The 21,080-nt window shown below is 40.9% G+C and overlaps 2 protein-coding genes across 2 annotated transcripts in view; one reads left to right on the forward strand and one right to left on the reverse strand.

Moving 5' to 3' along the window:
* rtn4rl1b (reticulon 4 receptor-like 1b) overlaps positions 1 to 18,050 on the reverse strand; it is a 143,090-nt gene extending 125,040 nt beyond the window's left edge. Inside the window, exon 1 of the mRNA XM_051957984.1 lies at positions 17,144 to 18,050. Coding sequence (XP_051813944.1) covers positions 17,144 to 17,156 — 13 coding nt within the window. The 5' untranslated portion in view covers positions 17,157 to 18,050. The remainder of the gene's footprint in view (positions 1 to 17,143) is intronic.
* A 1,208-nt stretch (positions 18,051 to 19,258) lies between these two features.
* The window catches only part of dph1 (diphthamide biosynthesis 1), a 66,989-nt gene continuing 65,167 nt past the window's right edge, over positions 19,259 to 21,080 (forward strand). Inside the window, exon 1 of the mRNA XM_022211197.2 lies at positions 19,259 to 19,380. Within this exon, the coding sequence (XP_022066889.1) occupies positions 19,329 to 19,380 (52 nt within the window). The 5' untranslated portion in view covers positions 19,259 to 19,328. The remainder of the gene's footprint in view (positions 19,381 to 21,080) is intronic.

The following is a 21,080-nucleotide window of genomic DNA, read 5'->3' on the forward strand; positions in this document are numbered from 1 at the left end:
TTGGGTCCTGCTGCTGGTGCATGATGGGAAAGAAAAATATCCCTCCCTCCACTACTCCCCGCCCCTGTGAAGAGCACCCTGACCTGAATACAGATTCAGACGAATAGCACTTGGCCTGTCGACGAGGGCAGAGACGACTTTTTTGAGTATTCATCATCTTAAATCCCACCCCCCACCCCCTCCACCTCCTCTCTCTGTTGCCCCTTCAAGGTGAGATTTCGGGGCGCCAGGACTGCAACATCATGCTTCAGCTTGTGAACAGGGTGAGAAAGCACAAGAAAAGACAGGGAAAACACTGTGAGGAGAGAGAAAAACAAGCAAATGTGACTGCGCAGTTGAGAGCTGCAGCCCCAGATTCACAATCATACTGGGAATCACAACACTTTTTAATAATTCAGGATGAATAGAGGAGAATTTTTTCTGCAGCAAGCAAAGGAAGCAAGGAAATGACAGGAGGGGAAGAATCCAACATCACGCTCTGCACAAAATCTCACATTCTGGACACATGTCTGAATGACTGCTATAGGGCTGCGTTTTATGTCAGCGAGTAGAGACTTCTTTTAGCATTATTTATGGCCTTGACTTATTCGCATGTTCTCAAGCAACCGTCTACCTCATCGTGATGTCTTAATTTTTATACAACTATGCTTAAGAATCTCAAATTCATTTGGCAAGTTAACAGTTATCAGTTTCCCCTTGTAAACACAGTGGACTATACGTTCTGCCTGCACCTGCGGACACAGTTCAAATGCTAAACCAAGCGAAAAGCTTTACATTTATTGATTTTTTAATTTGTCAAATCACCTTTCTCAGACAACACTTTCCTCTTAGCGGAGAGTTAAATTCGAATTGAATTTTGTCCCAAATTAATCAGTCTATTTGGTTGTTCTACTTTACCCGACCCCTGGCCCAAACCACATCTCATTATGTTCCACTATTCTTAATTTCTAACCACTGGCAACAAGGTAGAGAGTGGGGGAAAAAAACAAAAAAACATTTGCCAATTAGTCTGAGCCCTTGTGATTTTGCCACTCTTGCTAACAATTCCAATTTACATTAATTATTCATTTCGAGGCTGCACACACACACAGTCCCTGCCAGAAGGAGAGTGGAAGTGCTGCGGTGAGTTGTAATCGTTCGTGTTGACGCTGTCCTGTTTTAGCACGTCCTGTACTTTTTACGTCCGACTGTGTGGATAATCATAGAATGTTTGAATCTATTATATATTTTCTTGTGACAAATGGGACCTTAATGTATCCAGTATGGAAGAAAACAAACAAATTCTTGGATGAGCACATACCAAATGCTGCTTTTTCAGTGACCTCTGCTGCATGTTTAGTCCGTCCTTGTACATCTGTATTCAGAATGAGACAGTTCCAGCCGTCCTGCAGTCAGCAAGAGGTAGCGGATCAGACAGCAAACACCTTGCCTCATTGTTCATACTTCTATCTTCTTTCAACAAGGCCTTGTTTATTGTTGTGACTGGAGATAAGCTGGAGCTCGCTGAGTGTTTACAGGGCTGCAGGGGCCCTGCATGCTGAGCTGCAGGGTCACAAGGCTGCTGCTGGTAGGTCGCGACCTTTGTGTTCAGACACACTCACAGGGGAACGTCGCTTTTCTTTGCACAGCGCAAGTCCAAACACAAATGCTAACACACCAGCACACTTCTTCAACGCGTCTTATTAATCACAAGCCGAAGAAGAGGGAGGGAACACACACGCAGCAGGACTGAACTGACTGCAGACCAGGCAGTGAATCATCAGCAGCCCAGACAGATGTTGCGGACTTGTTGCTCCTCAAGACAGGAGATTAATTTGTACAAACAGGAGATGGAACAGGTCCAGGTCTATTTTGATGAGAAGTTTCAAACATTGTTAAAATCAAAAAGAAATTGTAATATTCATTGTTAAATGACATTCTCTGCGCATGTAAATTTCGACAGTAGTCTGATAAATTCCAGTTTATTGTTAAAGTTCACTTTGCACTTGATTCACACCAGAGACGGAATGTTGATCTTGAAGAAGGCAAAACTGCTGTCTTCCACTTTTGCATTTATCAGAGGCTGTTTAAATATTCATATACTGTATTCGAGATCCATACATCCATCCATTCTCCATACACCGCTTTATCCTCACTAGGGTCGCAGGGGGTGCTGGAGTCTATCCCAGCTGACTCGGGCAAAGGCAGGGGACACCCTGGACAGGTCGCCAGTCTGTCACAGGGCCACATAATCACAGTCACATTCACATCTATGGGCAATTTAGAGTAGCCAATTAACCTCAACATATTTTTGGACTGTGGGAGGAAGCCAGAGCGCCCAGAGAAAACCCACGCATGCGCAGGGAGAACATGCAAACTCCATGCAGAAAGAACCCAGGCCCACTCCGGGATTTGAACCAGGGATCTTCTTACTGCAAGGCGAAAGTGCTAACCACTACTCCACTGTGCAGCCTGTATTCGAGATAATAACCCCCATATATTTTAGTGCTTATTCTTCTCTAACACATATAGATACTGTAGATATTTCTGCACTGTAATAAATTGCTGTAAATATACAACCAAATCCTAACATGAGTGTGCTAGTTTTTCAAAATACAGGTAAATTCTGTGAAATCTGATTCTTTTTCAGGGCCAACAACAAAAATGACCATAAAGAGTTGGCTGCTTTAAAAACTAATGGTGTGAATTATACTAAACTTTTTCTCACAACAGTTAACAAAGCACTATTAAGAATCGTGACTTGATTTAGGCAGCTAAGAATATTATTGCTACTATACACCGATGCCCTTAATTTGGCAATTTTTTTCACGAAGTCATATTATTTTTCTTTATTCCCAAAATATAGTTAATAGACTACAATTTGTCAAACATTGCTGCCTTTGAAAAAATGTTCCACATCCATAATAACTGTAACTTGTCATCCTTTACCCTTCATTATTTTAGGTGTTTTAATGGTATATGCATTTTCAAATCTCAAACAGTCATTAAATCTCAGTTCTCCATCATAAAGATTAAAGACATATTGTTATTTTTGGTAGATGTCTGTTTGTATGTTGAAGAAAATCTTGTAATTTACAGGTACTACAGTTACAATTACTGTTCATTAGAGACCATGTCAATATAATATATAACTGGAAAATCTAGTCATAGTATTAAACAATAACTTCATATTCTGAATATAGTATAGTATAGTATAGTATAGTATAGTATAGTATAGTATAGTATAGTATAGTATAGTATAGTAGAGTATAGTAGAGTATAGTATAGTATAGTAATGACTATACTATACTATACTATACTATACTAGTGTCTATATATACTATACTATACAGTAAATTATTAGTGACCACCACTGGCAGTATTTCACTGTCATTTTAGGGGAACACTTTTTTTTTACAGTATACTTATGTTTGGTTCTCAGAGCTGTCTTTTATGAAGGTGTCTGACATGAGCAATGTCTCTCAGTTTTCTGCCATGTCAACTTCAACTTATTTTATTTTGCCACTTTCAGTAAGTATCTGTGAAGACAGCGGTATCAGACTTGATGGCGCCTTTCAGGCTAGATCATATAATAATCAAGGATCCATTCTGACTGAGCGTTTTTTTCCAACATGCACACTGACTGGCAGAATGCTGAGAGAAACTTGCCACAATTTGCAACCTTCTGTCACATTTTCCACTTAAAGGCCGACCTTAGTGTTGCACTTTCAAGATGTGAAAAAAGCATCACGGATCAAAAAATTTGAACATGTTAAAGCACAGCTGTTGCATCTTTAACAACCGGTAGACAGTAAAAAACAGCAATTTCAGTCGTCATTTGAACACAAAATCTCTAAGCTGCTTTTAACATCGAGAATTCAAGCTACAGCTCAACATTTAACACCAAAACAAAACAGAACCACATAGTACAAACTGTTTACTTTCCCACATGCATGATAATATCACATTCTCCAGGAGGACTATGTGGGCCATGATGAGCAGATGAGTAGTGTATGTAGAGAGAAAACTGAAGCCTTTTAGTTCTATAGAAGTGCTTCCACCTGCTAGGTAGGAGGCAGAGAGCTGAAGAGGGCTCATACATTCACGGATGTAACAACAATTGTGTGAATCTCCAGCAATGTGTGAGAGAGAGTGTGTCGATGTACGTATGTGTGTGCGTGTCTGTGTGTGCACACCTGCAGCCGGATCGCCCCAGCTGCTCCCACACAGCGCCAAGAGCTATTCCGATCAGCAGGATAATAGTGCCATCATCGCATGATTTCATAAGTCGAGGTGCTCCGTGCAGAGATGAGAAACTGACTAAATGTATGCATTCTAACAGACAGTTGCAAACCTGTGCAGTGTCTGTGTGTGTGTGAGTGGTGGGCCCTGCTGTGAAGGGCCCCAACAGATTGGGATGTCGGCACAAACCTTCTTCTCACTTCACCACATCAAGTAACTTGTACTGCATGGAGACTTTGGGACAAGTGTGATGTTTACATTAAAAACAAGGTGCGACATTTGGAAAAAAAACTGCTGAAATGCTCACTTGTAAAGCAGGGGAGGGGCCACTGCGAGGTTTGTTTTAAATGTCTATCTATCTCTATCTATCTATCTATCTATCTATCTATCTATCTATCTATCTATCTATCTATCTATCTATCTATCTATCTATATCTATATCTATATATATATATATATATATATATATATCATCTGTATGTTTAAAGCATTTTAAATAGAAGACTATGTTTGATCCCTAAGACCTTATGATTCGTGTAACCCTCTATTATTTTACTCTCAACCAGTCAGACACTGAAGAGCAGATGTCAAAACATTTAACTACAGAAAGACACAACCTTCGTGATTTTATCTCAAGTGAACTAGTGTGCACTTGTTGTATCACTTTGTTTCGTATTTGTAAAAGATCATGCAACTCCTTAAAATTCCGCTTGCACAAACTGTTGAGAGGGATAAGGGCCTGCACCCAGTTCCAAATAAATGGATCAGCACTTTCAGTTGAGAAATGATTTGTAGACAGGAAGAAGCAGAAACATCTGGTGGGTGTAGGCCTGTTTAGAGGATTCTAAAGATGACAAATGTGTCTGCTTTTTGCAGCCTCACTCTTTGAACTTGTATACAGTACTGCCCTGACATTCTTTTTATTTATTATGGGGTGTTCCACCACAGCAGACAACCTGCCCTTTTGGTGCACACCTCTATTAATGTTTTTTTCTTTGTTTTTTAGGCTTTTCCGAAGACAAGACAGCCACATTTCTTTGGACAGAAAGTAGTAGTTGGTTCCTGATACCTTCTTCATGATGGCATCATTCAGTACAGCAATCTATGATTGGTTGGTGACCAATAGGAAATCCATGAGTCATGAATCACCTGTGCTACATCACAGAGAATTCATAAGTAGGGAATGATAAATGTTTTTCTACCAAAAATATTTGGTACTGTAAAACGGGGCTATAAGGGACAGCGGGGTAATAAGGGACACTTTTCCGGAAAATGTTTTAAATGTAATTCTGCGGTTTTTTACCTAGATTTCTTTAAGAATTCATGGATAATTGATAAACACAACACAAAACCGCATCCTGCTCAACATAAAAACCACAGAATTACATTTAAAACATTTTCCGGAAAAGTGTCCCTTATTACCCCGCTGTCCCTTATAGCCCCGTTTTACGGTACAGGCTGTTCAGCACGAAGTAAACCACTGCAGTTGTGGAACTTTTTTGTGTATGCAGAACTCAATTTTAACTCTGTGTTTTCCCCTCATAGATTCTCATTTAACACAGGTGGACTGGATGAATGCTACCTGCCGGCATTGTTTAACTGTGATCGGGTATGTAGCTGGTTGTTGAACTTGCTTACTCATTTGAGAGAATGCCACTCGAATAAATGAAAAAATGAGTTCTGAGCAAACCCAGCTCCCTGTGGCAGTAACACAACTTCTTGCAAACATGCAGACTGGGCCAAAACAATAAGTGATGGTATAGTCGTTTTTTTATAGCTGCAAATATGCAACCTCTGTTGCCAAAACATGGATTTTAAACATATCCCGCAAGCAACCAAGTCTCTTGTTTGCATTTTAGCCTGTCTTTTAAAAGCAGATACAGTTGCCCACAACTTATCCAGTGCATCGGCTGTTGCCCTTACAGCCAATACAGGGACATGTAGAGATACTAAATTTCTGAATGATGTACTTTAATTTATATTGTTTATATGTTGGGAGAATGTTTGTGTTGCACTGTCTTCTCATGAAGCTGAAAGCTGCTAATGTGGGCTATTGCCCATTAATTCTCTAATTACTTAATGGATTTTTATCTTATAATTTTGTGTTTATTTGAATAGAATGTGTTTCTACTGAATTGTTTTGTAACAGACACAAACATAGCATGCTCACTAAACCAGTGTTCAACCAAAAGGCCAAAATAAGCAGCTTAAATTGATGTATTTCTGATTTTTGACTCCGAAACCAAATTAACTACTGAGCTATAATTTTTGATACCATCTATAATGCTATAATAAACTAAAATGACGTGGTGACATCTTAATGTGTAGAATTTTTAATTGAGAATATAACTACATCAAAGGTCATTCAGGAGAATAAGTCTATTTGGAAAGTCCAGCCCTTTATTTTATTTCCATCATCAATCATCAACAATCTGCCCCAACATGTCATCTTGTGTCTAATGACTTAAACACCTCCATCTCAGTGTCACTGTTATTGAGCAAGCTGCGTATTTTACTGCATGTGTGAGCGAATGTGTGTTTATGTCGTGGTTTGACATGATCTTATAAGCACATGCTCATTATACATGTCTGCAGTGGAATGGTCTCATTCACCCTGGTCCATGGAAATGGCATCATTGTTAGGGGTCAATGGACTTTTCATGTCAATGAAAATATCTCGGGCTAACATAAATTCCCCCCAGACATTATTACAGCCTGTCTCTTTTTCCCTCCCACCCATCCTTCCTCCTCTTCTTTCGGTCTCTCAATTTGCCCCCTCTCCATTTCAGCAACTCTTTGTGCTTGTTGTTAATACTACTGATATGCATGCAAACATCTACCTTATATTTCTTTGTCATACTTTATGTCTTACATTCCCCAGTGAGTGAAACTAATATGCAGAATGATGTAAGTAGAGCAAACAGTGCTGAATGCCACATTATCTCCGTATAAACCATGTTCAAAGGTCCAAACACGCCATTAAGATAAAATGGCCATGTTATAGTTAGTTTTCATAACAGGCTAAAAAAGGAAAAGCCTCAGACTGGTACACTACAAGAGGGCTTTGTCAGGAAAAGTGGCTCCAGAGGATGTTGTGCACCGGGCTACCTAACTCATAGCGACTGTTAACCTCCCCATCCATCACTAGAGAGAGCAGCCGTGACACAAATAACCTGCTTCTTCCATTAGAGCCCCGACAGAGCCTAATCCTTGTCCTCATGCTCTCTCTCTCACTCTCTTCAGCCCTGTATCTCTCAGTTGCAATAATGAAGTCTTCTACCTCCTTCTGCTCCTGTGAAATGAGCAACTAAACAAGTCTTTAATAATACCTTTTTTTTTGTTGCCTTCTCCTCAGTGCTTCTTTGTTTTCCCTTGATGCCCTCATCTTTGAGGAATGAGGGGACTCACATTGGCAATGGTGTGAATTAGCAGACAGACACATTGGGATGAAAGACCAGCTCTTATTATGGCCTAAACGCATGAGCACACTTCTGGGAATAGAGATGTGTAAATGAGCTCCACACACCAAGTGCTGTCTTTTCTGGGCTGTTGTTTTGCTCTTTTAAATAATTGACAAGGCTGTGCTTGTGAAGACAGGGACAAATCTGCTGAGTTAATGTCCCAGCCAGAGGAGTTTTAGTACCAAACACTATCAATCCCCCCAACATAGAATTGTTACCGCCATGGCAGTTCATAAATCTTATGTAACCCCAGCTCAGCAATATAACAAGTCAGTATTCCACCAGCGTGTTCTGTTTATTGTTTCACTGGAGAGCTGGCAGCAGATGACATCTGCTATATTTACCCTCTAGATTACGCTCCATTTCTAAACAACACTTTCACATCAGGCAGGTCTCTGTATTGGGGTTAGGGACATATTAGTGTGATTGCTGAGGGCAAACTGTAGGCTGTTCCCAGCCATCTAGGGAATAAAGAGACTTGTAGTTTTAGTAAGAGTTGGAGCTGTCAGAGGTGCACACATGGCTCAGACAGTGATCTTATGCTGGGGTGTTGGGACAGAGCCATGGCAGTGTTCACTGTCAGACTATGGCATCTCTGTGTTCCCAGGCCTCCCATGGGAGAAGAGCAGTGTGTGATTGAGGCCTTGACTGAGAGCAGCATACGTGGTAGTGACTATCTATTAGCCAGACGTTTTTTTTTCTTCTTGCCGCTTTTCTATCTCTTTTTGACTGCAGGCAAGGCAGGATGCAGCTTTCTCTTCAAGGTCCCTTGCCAACCACAGCAGATGGGTGGAAACCTCATAAAAACAGCTCTGAGCTTTCCCCCTTTTGCTTACCATTAAACTCCCAACAAAAAAGCTACTCCTGCACTGCCAAGGGAAGAAAATCCATATCTGATGGTGTTTTCACGCAAGCGGCCTTACTCCAACTTTAGAACACATGATTGTGACATCTGTCTCTTTGTTGTTCCAAAAAATTATGGCCAGGAACAAGGTGTCCTCGGTGCAGTTTGTTTCCAGGCAGTTTCATCTGGAACAGAGAAGCACCTGGATTTTAACCTGAGCAACGTGCAAAGCAAAAGACGCCTCATTAGGATGCACAACAGAAATCCTGCCGGATCAAGGTGATCGGAATGTAAAATAACCTGCTCCCGATTTCACAAGTCCTCACTACTGTTTCTACTCCTCCATCCTAAAGCAGAGTCTTCCCAGCCACACCTCTTGCCCAAAAAAAAGGAAATAAAGGCACCGCAACATCAGTTAAGGAGGCTTGAGATGCAATGCAGCACAATACTGACACATTTTAAACAGTCCCCCGCTTGCACCGTGTGTCACAGCCCACCTCAGCATGTCATTTGAATCCACTCAGCGCTCGGCACTCTTTAGCAAATACTGGAATAATTAAAACGCTTATCTCTGCCACACAAAACTGCACCTTGCACCTCTATTGTGAGTTTGATGCCCAGTGTTTATGATGCAAGGTCTTAATGGCTTGAATGGCTTCTGTGAGTGAGGGCCAAAGCTGAAGAAAAATGTGTGTTAGCAAAGGAAAACAGACAAATGTCAAGGACTTCAGTCTCATTCAGAGCACTGAAATACATAAGGAGGGAGTGTGAGAGAGGTCCTTTCTGTACCAGAAATAGATTTCAATTTGGTGAAGGTGGCTGCACACACAGCACGACAGTTTTTGATTCAGATTTATCCAAACAGGAAAAAATATAAGGTAAATTGAAACTGGTAATTCCAGTCCATTTTCTATCCCCATTGTGTTAACCTTAATAAGGTCGAAACATGACTCTGCTCCTGTAAATGACTGAATTTAAGACCATTCTAAGACAATTGACAGGGATTTGCATATAAAAAGATGTGTGATTGTTGAAAAGACCTTGGCCTATATTCTGTAATTACTACAACTCCATCTGTCTCTCAGTCGTGCCTTTTAAATAATACTCATCCATTTCGCTCCTTGACTATCTTTTGGACTCTGTAGCTAATCCTCTTGTCCTCCTCAAGCTATTATATGAGACAACATCTGGTACTAGACTGTATCTCACGGATTCGCTCTTGAAATATTTAATACGAGGAAATCTCGCTGCTTTTGAGGAATATTTGAGCAATCCTAAAAAGTGCACAAGTGCAAGGAAAAGTCTAAGGTAGGTTTGTTTCAGAATTAGCCACAATTTGTTTAATTGCCCTGCAGTGTGTTAAAGTGGTACTGAGTTTGAAGTGGCTCACAGTTGCAATAAGTTGCAATATCGCAGGGCCACGGCGTGCATTAACATGGCAAGGCGGAATTAATTCTAGCAGGTTGCAGCAATTACCTGCACCCTGACTGTTCCTAAAAGTCAGCCAGAGCTGTGACAGACTATGAGCACAGATAACATTAGCCCAAACACAGACACGGCAGATATTACAAGCAGTGAGCTCAGATGTGACTGTGACAGTAGCCTGTCTCATTAATGCCAGGGATGAGGAGGCCAGGTCTAGTAGATCTGTGGAGCAGGAGGTGAGTGGAGCCACAGCACCAGAGACAGGAGGCTTGGAAAATGGAAAGATGATTGCTGCTAGCGTCCCCTCTCCCATTCCCCGCTGAGTGTTTTAATTTTGCTGAGCAGCCCAAGCAGAAACTTTTATTTGGAAGTATCTTTAAATCTGCATACTCTGAGGACTGAATTAGTCATTGTTTTCACGTCAAACATCTTGAAATAAATGAGTTCTGACTGTGATATGGATGGAGTGTGAACATAATCTGAGGCATAATAAGTGAGATGAATCAATGCCAGGAGTCAGATCATTTGAGGCTTTATGGCACACAGGAGACTATGCATGCCAGTAAGTACCAGCCCAGTGCATGCCTGTGCTGGCAAGCTCACATACCATCAACATTACAAATCTGTCCCTTTATTTATTTGACATGAAGAACAACATATGTGTGTGACAGACACCCCTCTCCTGTTTTCCTAACCTCTGCTCCATCTTGATGATATGCCACTCCGTCTTGAGGACTTGCTAACTCTCAATGCCAAAAGGGCAGATGCCCAGGTGCTGGTGTAACTGAATTGCTGTCCTCAGCACACAAAGGCAATGTCGCCTGGGGAGGATGGCTCAGGAAGGGGGGAGAACTGTCACGGTAACAGGAGAGCACCTGGGATTACTGTCAACAGTCTCCCGAACTGTCTCCTCCCGCCCCTCTCCCCCACCTCCCCCGTGTCTCCTAAGATCTATGGCATTCTCGTTGACATTGACCTTTAAACTCCAATTAGCCACTTAATCACAAATTAATTATTAATATTAGAAAAACCAACAGGGCTTAGGTTGTTTGTCTCTTTCACCTCATTATCATCCGCTAATGACCATCCTTGCATCTCATTTCCACAACAAAAGGCTGAGAAAATGGCGTTGGCACAAGAAGCATGTGATATATACATATATTTATATATTTGCAAAGGACGAGAGGAGATGGACAGCTTTTTTCCACGCATCTTCCGTAATTTTCACTTCTGACTTCTATTCCAAAGTCGAAAAGTTACGTAGATTTGATCGCTCAGATGTCTCTTCAGACTGCATTAATAAGAGAGTTCTCAGCTGCATAGGAGCACCGCATCCACTTCTCAAAGCCCTCATGACCTAATTCAGTGTGAAATGGTTGACAGAGAAGTGTGAAATGGCTCCCAGAAAAAACAACACTTTATGGCAAAGAAGTGACATGCACACCAGTCCATTCTGCACACACGCGCATGCAGATATTTAATGATTTGTCATCTTCTGTTAGGTGTCACGTGATGAAACAGAGTCAGAGTCTTCCATGGAGACACTACTTATTGGTTCACTAAATAAAGGACTTTTGGGTTTCTACAGTGCCCTTTGGCTAAATCAGATATTTGGGATGCACTGACAGAGCCAGAGGTGTTCTGTGTGGCGGTATAATAAATGTGACTCAGCCATCCGATAATTGGTAATGTTCCTCTGTCAATTAAGCAAGACTCTGCGTTTTCTAGGAAAGAGCTACAGACTACCAATGGGTCAGTTTGCCTTCTCCTATTTCATCATAGCTCATGCAAAAACACACGCAAAAAAAATGATTTCCATGCATCTATTCGATGTTGCGATTAGCTAACTCTACATTTTACACAGAAGTGTAGACGGTTTTAAAATTTACATTTTTAAACAAGTGTCAAAAAGGAGTAGAAATGTCATCCTCCGCTCAGATTTGCTTTCTATTTTCAGGCAGCTTAGAAAGATTTAGGGGATCAGTTTGAGGTTTATATTTTTGCTCCTCTCTACATTATCCTCTTCACTTCCCTTCAAAACCTCCTCTCCTCCAAACCCTCAGTCATCGGTCCACGCTGCCTCTCACCCGCTCAGAAACACAAGTCACACTGAAAAGTACAACAATGCGGCGCTGACAAGGAGTGATAGCGAGAGGCTGACACTGTGGGAGGATTAGGAAGGTGATAATATGAGCGAGGAATCTATTCTCTTTAAATAGAAGTCTCCTCAGACCTTGACGATGGCTGAAAGTTTGCAATGCACAGTGACAGATGGGCATTTATTGCTTTTGTGCAGATTTGCGTCAACTCTTCGGGTTTGCTTAGGGCACCGCCTGTGTCTCTTACTCAGGAGACATCTCTCTCTGTGGGTAACAAAAAGAGACAATTTGTTTTTATGACTTCAGTACTTTGCTTTATAATCATCGACACTGCACTTGATGTCTGTGAGTCATACCATCCTGTGGTTAAAAACATCTCCCTGACAGAAAAGAGGAGCCCCTTGACGTCTGTAGCTGTTTGATATTGTGGAGAACAGCATTGGAGCTGGAGCTGAAGAGCTGTTCTGACGCTGCTGACACAGGTCCGTGAGATCCGGCCTGCACAAGTGAGCAGAGCTGCAAAGCTGAAGAGCATAGGCCACAGGTGTTTCCCTCATGCTGCATTCATTGTGCTGAACTCATTAATGACAAATCCTCCAACTCTGTCAGCTAGCTACAGACAACAGCATGAGCAATGTGCCACTTTAAAGTCGATGCTTGTAATTACAGCTGATTCTGAAAAATATGATTACAAAATGCCACAGAATGTCATAATCTCCACTAGCAATTATCGTGGCATATTGTCAATCACTCTCGTCAGAGGATTAAGGAACAGGCTGCGTTTTAGTTGTTTTGTTTGTTGTTTAGATGATATGTTTACGACACGAATGTTCGAAATTTCAGTTAATTAGCATTCATACAATCGCTAATGTGCACATGTGTGCACAAACATAAAGCTTGCATGATTTGTAGTGTTCTTGCTGTCCCATTTGTTCTCTTTGAGCGAAATTCCATTAAAAATGCTCATCATATTAAATGAAGTCAGTGCCAAAGTATTTCCTAATTAGTCTTATCTTGCAAGCCTTACACTTACAAAAAGCAAACCATACCATATTTGTGCATGCAAGATGCAAGTGTGTGTGTGTGTGTGTGTGTGTGTGTGTGTGTGTGTGTGTGTGTGTGTGTGTACTTGTTTCTGCTATACTGGTGGGGACTTTGACCTGACTATTTGCTATAAAGGTGGGGACTTGTCTTACGGTGGGGACCTAAAATGAGGTCCCCACGGGTGGCAACACCGTTTTCTTGGCCATATTGTTGTTAATAAAAATGTAAAAGTGCAAAACATTTGTTTTAGGGTTAGGCATTGATTTGGTGATGGTTAAGGTTAGGGTTAGGGTAAGGGTTAGGAGTTAGATATGAATGGGAGTCAATGGTAAGTCCCACCGGTATAGAAAAACAAACGTGTGTGTATGTGTGTGTGTGCGTGTGTGCGTGTGTGTATGTGTGTGTGCGTGTGTGTGTGTGCGTGTGTGTGAGTGTGCACACGCCAAAGTCCTATTTTAGAATAAAACCTTGGATTATAGTTTGTGATGGATTAGGTGAAAGTTAAAGGCTGGGGGAAGGCATGTGGTACTGATGCTTAAAACTGCTTATTTTGACTGTTTTAGCCTGTTATGTGCTAAATATGTGCAGCAGATGTTATGTTATAGCAAAGCACATCAGTGTTCAGAGCATAAAGTGACTCCATTGGTTGCATTTCAGCCAAGCATTTCATTTTCTGACAGCACTGTATGATGTGATCTATTTGCAGAGACTTGATACTGTAGTTGTTTCCATTTTTCTGCATGTTACATGTCACCGTGTTGTAAACACAGATGCAATGATGGACCATTTCTTTAAACGGTTGCTATGATGGTTCTGAAGTATCAAATGTTAGTCACTTAAAGAAGAACTTTGTAAGTTTTCAAGCAGGCTGTATGTCATTATAAAATGGGGATTGGATCTTTACGATGTACAACTAAACTTTCTTCTGCACTGAGAAATCGCTTTGCCTGCAAAAGTTCGCAGAATCCAGGCTCTACTTCAAACAACAAGACCTGTACTTCTTTGGATTTCTGTCTCCACAGAAGTCAGGGTCAAGCCTATCTAATAGCAACAACTTGCGGAGCTGCTTGGAAGGATCAAGCAAACCATACTAGAAAAAACATTCTAGCTCTTGTAGAAATTTTTGCCTTTTAAGCAGTCGGGACTAACACAGCCCATTTTTTGTTTTGCTCTCTGATCTTTGATGACCAATTTTAAAAATAAATGCACCTTTCCATTGCATAGACAAATTCAAGTGAAATTCCTCCTTAAGCATTGATATAGTATAACAATACTTTGTACCTGCAATAGCATCACAATGCAGCAATGCTGCTATTAACAAAGACGGATGATTCATGTTGTGTGTGATATTCACAAGCATGTTTCAAGTCTTTGCAAATTGATTTTATGCTGTTATGAAACAGAATCTGGTGGCTGGTGAGCGAGAAAATCTATGACATACAGGTCAGCAATACATATTGAACAGGCTAAAACATGGATATATGGATAAATGAATCCCGTGATGTCAGAGGTACAAGAATATGAATCTATATTTATCCCTGTGAACATGAGGGACAGGAAGTGGTGCATACTGACACAAGTGCCTCCTTTTTCACAAGTATGTGAGTCAGCAACTATGTGAGATGCATACCTGTCTATGTTTGTCTGCACGGGTCATTTTCTACATGTCTGTACAGAAAAAAACCTCAGCTGAGCCTCCTCCAATGATTCTGAATAACATGTAGCAATTACAGTACGCCACAGCATGATATATTCAGTGGACTTCTTGTCCTTTCCATCTCAGAGCTGTTCTGACAGATCATCCCTTGTGCCCACTCTATGGCTGACTGGTTTTGAGAAAAAGAGAGATTGTGGAAGTGAGACAGAGAGACAGACAGAAAAGTCAAGATGACAGTGATGGAGTGACAGCTCTGCTTTCATGGCTCCATGAATGTACCAAGATACAGACTCAGTCACATATGTAGCTGCTCTATAAGCCATAGCAAAGGTAGAATAACGCACACAAGCAGAATCACAAACGCCACTCAGACTGTTCAAACAACGATAGGAGGACTATGTTTTCCCACCTGCAGTTGAATACACACTTATGTTGTACATGTCCGGACATATTTGTGGATTGTATGGACATGATCATACCTTGTCGCAATAGCAATTATCCTGTACAAAATCATGGGCCAGAGATGAAGAGATCATTATCCAGACACCTGTCAGGCCATCTACTGAACCTGCATTAACATGATAATTAGACACACGTAGTCACCGTGCGAAGTCAACCTGAGAATTGCTGCCAACATGTTTCAACGAAGATACTTAGAAGGAAAGACACTTCCCTTCTCTTGTGGATCTGTCCACAGTAAATGCTGTGTCTGATGCATCAGCCAGGCTCCCTCGAATGAGTTATTTTAGGTGCAAAAAAAACATTCAAATTCACCAGAGAACTTCTGTGCTGTTCCTGCCAAAGCTGACGCATCTCTGCTTCCCTATTGTAGACTCAGACATGTTGGCATACCGGGCTCTTTTTGGCAGACGTGGTGAAATCTGTACTTTGAAGTCATTTGTCTTGAATTAAGTGATTTTGTGTCCGGCACTGCATGGTGGTGAGACAGCTGATTTGCATGCAGAAACCTTGGACGGAGCAGGAGTGGTGCCTGTTTGGAGTATAAAAATCCTTGGATGCCAATCACCTCTGCACCTTTCAATTCTCCAACTGAAGCTTCTGCTTGAATGCAGAGTGAATGAGTGCTGTGGGACATCATCTCCTTGAGAATGTGTTCATGATAACAATATACTCTCACTCCTGCATTTACCAGCATCACCTAGACTCAAAGCAGAAACAGACATATTTGCTCATGCATTAAACTCTAAAGAGCCTCTTCTGGAAAGTACATCATGACTCATGCCAGTTCTTCGAAAAAATCAAGACGCAACATGGGCTTTTCATTTCTTGTCGAGTCAGATCAGTTATGAGAACCTGTCAGGATGCAGGTTTAGACATTAAACCTCCCCTCAAAAGCTCTTGTAGCTGCACACAGCCATAACCGTGGTGTGTTTCATCTCGACTGTTGGAACAGCAATAATCGATCTGATGGCAGCAAGAGAAACATGTTGTTTCTCTCAGCCCCCGAGGCACGTAGCAGAAACAAACACACTCTAAACAGATGATTTATCGCAAGACAGACTAGATAATACAAACGCGAGTGTTGTATGGTGACTCCCACCAAGCATGCGTTCTACTACCTCCTATATTACTTTTCTCTGGCATAAATTGTGCAAAAAGAACAGCAGAGCAGGCTGGCTCCATGTCATGACAAAGTGATAACCACGGTGCTGCAGTGGTTGCTAAACTGAGGTCCCTGAGGGGTCTCCAGGGGCCACAGAAAAAAAAGGAAACAGTTTAATTTCAGTATTATTTCTCCTCTCTCAGTAATAGCACAGTGGGAGCATATAGTGCTGTAATCCTTTCTCATTAGAGGCTTTTACTCTTCCTACTGTTGTCAGACATCCAGTAGTGTAGCTGTATATGGCCAATTAAAGCGCAGGAATGAAAGAAACAGCTCTCTGGGAAAAAGATCATCAAATAAGGGAGAGGTCTGATGTGGAGCTATCCGTCGGGGGGGATCTTGATATTAAAAGTTTGAGGAGCGCCTCCTGTGTTTTTATAGCCTGTGAGGTGCTGAAGGTCTGGAGTGCTCTTACCCTGCGAGCTGCGATTTGATCCATCACATCCAAGTGTACTGACAACACAGCAAATAATAAGAGAGGAAAAGATATCCCTGTGACCCGGGTGCAACTCATAAACTGCAGTGCGGCATCAGCTGTGTTAATACCGCACAGTCGTCCCCATGTATCCTTAAACACGGATGAATATTTCATCCAAGAAATCTCTCCGGTGCGCGCCGTGCAAATTAAAGATGCGCACCGAGAATGGCGCATCGTCTGTGAGCTCTAATAACACATCTGCAGGGCTTTGAACATCTGTTTCATTAAGTACACGCAGGATAGGGGAAAAATGAATCACTTTGCATTCGGAAAAGTTGACACTGACTTACCCCTTCTGAACATCTTGCAGGCCTTTTAGGTGTTTCTCGTCTTATGTCCTCTGAGAATCATCTATTCTTATATTCCAGACGCAAAAGTTGTGAAGTGAGCTTTTTCGTGGATTTTTTTTCTCGCGATCCACCGTGTTGACTTGCAGGCTGGCAAATAACTGTCTCCCCCTGTGTTTTTTTTTCTTCACAAAGTCTCAGTCCGACCCGTGAAATGAGGCGGCAATCATTGGCAAAAACAGGCGCTCTGTAAAACCATCCCCTCAGTCTGAAATCATGGTAACTCCAGTGTGAGTCGGACACAAGCACAACCCCTGGCAGCCTGTTAAAAAATGACCGGATTCACAATCAGTTCTTAAGGGGAAGCAAATCGACGGTGAACACAGGCAGATCTCCCCCTAAAAAAATTAAAAAAATAAAAAATAAAAATCCACAGATATTTCAAATTCAAGTGTCCAATCTCACATTCTCCTCTCGGTGCTTCAGAGCCGTTCAAATCGCATCACATTCGTTAAAATCTCTAATTAACATAAGTTATTTGGATTCACATTCCGCCTCTGATGTCGGATTATAAACGCAGACTCCTCAAATCCTCCTTAATAATGTAGACTTTGATGCCGTCGCTTTCCTTAAAATCCCTCCACTCTCTCTTCCTTCTTTTTTTCCACAGCTCTCTCCTCCACTCGTAATTGTTACATTTTCTGTGATCTTTGTCTGTGATGATCTCTCTCTCTGCTTTTCCAACCTATGGATCAGAGCTCGCTGATGCGCTCAGGAAAGGGAAGGGATGGGATGTAGAAAGTGTGTTACCGCCTCAGCCCCTCCACCACCGGGCAGCGCACCGCTCCATCCCTCTCTGTTCCCCGTCTGCTGCTGCTGCTGCTGCCAGCCTCTGACACACAAACACACGCTGCTGCTGCTCCCTGACACCAGAGGTCTTCATAAGAAATATGGTGTGACACAAGGAGGGCTGTAAGAAAGAAAGAAAGAAAGAAAGAAAGAAAACACTTGGATTGATTCAACAACAATAGGCTAATTTTAGCCCGCACACATCTGCAGAGAAATTATTGGAGGTTTGTCAGCCACCTCAGCAGCCAGGCAGCTTTCAGAAAAGAGACTGATTTACTAAACAAATAGCCTCCATCCACTCAATATCGTATAGATAATGAACCAACCAGTGCATTACAGAAACTCAGTCTATCTCTGTCTCTCCTACACACACACTTACACTATAAATAGCCCAGATATATGATTTCTCATTGATTCTCTCTGGAATAAGAATGCAAAGCACTCTGAAAGTGCCACATCGAACTGATTCCATAAATTACCACGTCTGCTTGGCTGTTTGGCTATTATGTTTTTTTTAAATTATTTGTTTTGGTTTTGTTTTGTTGTTGTTAAAAAACAAAATCGTAATTCATTAATTTATGTTTTTTCCCTAAGTATACTGTTTTGTGTTGCTTTATTATCATTTTTATTTGTATCTTTTTCATTTTAGGTAGATAGGTAAAGCACCTTGAAGTGTTATTTTATTTTATGTTTTACTCTCATTTTATTTGCTTTTTTTGTTGAGTACATTTATTTCCATTATTTTTATTTATTTATTTATTTTACTTACATGACATATAAAACAACCAGAAACTACCTGAATGTATGGAATTTTTAAAATTTAATTCAATTTTATTAATTTTACATTTACCTTTCATTTTGTTTTTCTTTTATATTATTTTTAAATTTTACTTATAGTAGTATATATAGCACTGTAAACACTATACATTGGTGTTTTTACCTTGTTTAATTTTACTTTATTTTCTTGTATTTTATATTTATTTATTATTGCATGCTTTGTTGATATTTTGTTTTGGATCTATTTATTTTATTGTATTTATTTTCATTCTTACTTCGTCATTTTACTCACATGGCATTCAAAGCAGGCTGTGACCCTTTTGGTTTGAGGAACTTGGTTTTTCTGCCGTTAGTAAACTGTATGTTGTACTTTCATTTGGTTTTTACTGCCATTGAGAACATTGGACATTTCCGTTTAACGGAGAGAAAGAGTTTTCGCTGTCCCCGGATTGTCCTCCTGTCTCGTCGGTGACATCGGTGCTCGGCTTCTCTTCACTGTTCTCTTCAATCGATTGCTTTCGCCTTTCTGTTCCTCACGTGTTTCGTGTTTGGGAGAGAAAACATGGCTGCGCCCTCGACTGATGTGCAGATTGTGCCTGCGAAAAAGCCTGCAGGTAAATTTTGAACGCTTCTTATTAAGTATCTAGAACAGAGAAATGTTGAGCTTTTATAAGGACGTTATAGAAACCAGGCTTCCACATTGGTGACGTGCAGCTACACCGATGTGCTTTCAGCGGTCTGGCTGTGATGCAAGCAAGGAAATGAGTAACGTCATCTAGTGTGCGTAGACCTTAGTCACTATATCGTTGCGTTCTTTCAATCTAGTAACAAAACCTTTGCGTTTTGTGCAGTTGTTCTCATCCAATTTGCGTTCATAGTTGTGGAGATGATTCAGGGCAGCTGTCTAGCAGGCTGTCTGAAATCGCGTGTTTCATTGATTAGCTGGAGCAGCGCATCAGGCACGACTTTGGATTAAGTGCAAAAGAAGTTCTGTGCTTTTCTAAGAAGAATGAAACACGTTTTATATTCTACTGTCAGTTTTGTCATGGTTTTGGGTTGAACTCTTCCCCTGAATGTTGACAGCACACATTTATATAGAGAGGCAAGAGAATCTGCATTTATGTATAAATCGGTCTTAAATGTGGTCAGATCTTTACCTTTCCCACGTCTAAGAGTAAATTTAAGCTGTTTTAACTACTGTGCTAATCATACAGGTCACATTTGCCCATATTAAAAGGATCATAAAAATAGCTGCCGTCTCGGTTTCAAAAATTATTGTCAACTTCTAAGCTAAAGTCAGCAACAAAATCTAATTTCAGTCCAGACAGAAGTAACCCTGAGTACAATGAATGTAACAAGATTAGATATATGGGTTAAACTTACTTTGACCTATAAAACACTCCAATGTTTTCTCTTTGGATCTATACTTTGCAAAGAGTAACAAAAATAGATCTTTAAATCTTTATATTAAAGAATAGCTAAAAGTGATCCCAAAGATTTTATCCATCTGTAAATGGAAAAATATTCCACTGTGGTTACTGTGCCTGCATGATACAGAATACTTTTTTTATTTTGTAAAGGCCTTCAGTAACAGCTAAAGGCTTTAAAAGTCCTTGGAGCCTTTGTTGAGTTTGAGATATAAAAATCATGATGCAGGCAGGACGCTACTAGTGTGACTCACAAGATGCAGATTGTATGAACCTGCCATTGTTTGCATTTTCAGAATTGCCTTGGAAGTAACAACCTGTGCGCAGCATCCCACTTCACTGAAACTTTTATGTTTTGTGTGCAAATACTCCAGCAAAAACAACTTCTCCATCACTATTACGAGGGAATGTCCTCGCTGCGTCCGTTGCTTGGCTTTGCCCGATATGATGTTGATTGGTTGAGAGAAATACAAACAAGCCAGAGGAGTGTTTTCTACAATAGTAGAGTGATAATGATGATTTGTATCCTAATCAAGGTGACAGTAATGCCCCCAAGTTTATCAAGGTATCGCTGTGGACAATGTGTGGATGGCTGAGAGTAAATGTTAAAGTTGAATGGTTCAGTCAGAGCACAAACCTTTAACCAAACAATGACACTATGGTATGAATTTGAGTTCTTATACATCACACATCCTGGTGAGCTGAAGCAGTTCTGCAAGGATGTAACATCCAGAACTACTCCTGAATGTTATGCATGTCCGGGCACTGTATAAGACATTCGACATGCATTAGTTTGTATTAAATGCATATCATGAACATTTATTTTGTCCAATTTATGTTTGATATAAAGTGTTTACACATGTATACAGCATCATGCTTTTGCTTGC

This window comes from Acanthochromis polyacanthus, chromosome 13 (genome assembly GCF_021347895.1).
Source record: "Acanthochromis polyacanthus isolate Apoly-LR-REF ecotype Palm Island chromosome 13, KAUST_Apoly_ChrSc, whole genome shotgun sequence".
In the NCBI taxonomy this organism is placed as follows: domain Eukaryota; kingdom Metazoa; phylum Chordata; class Actinopteri; family Pomacentridae; genus Acanthochromis; species Acanthochromis polyacanthus.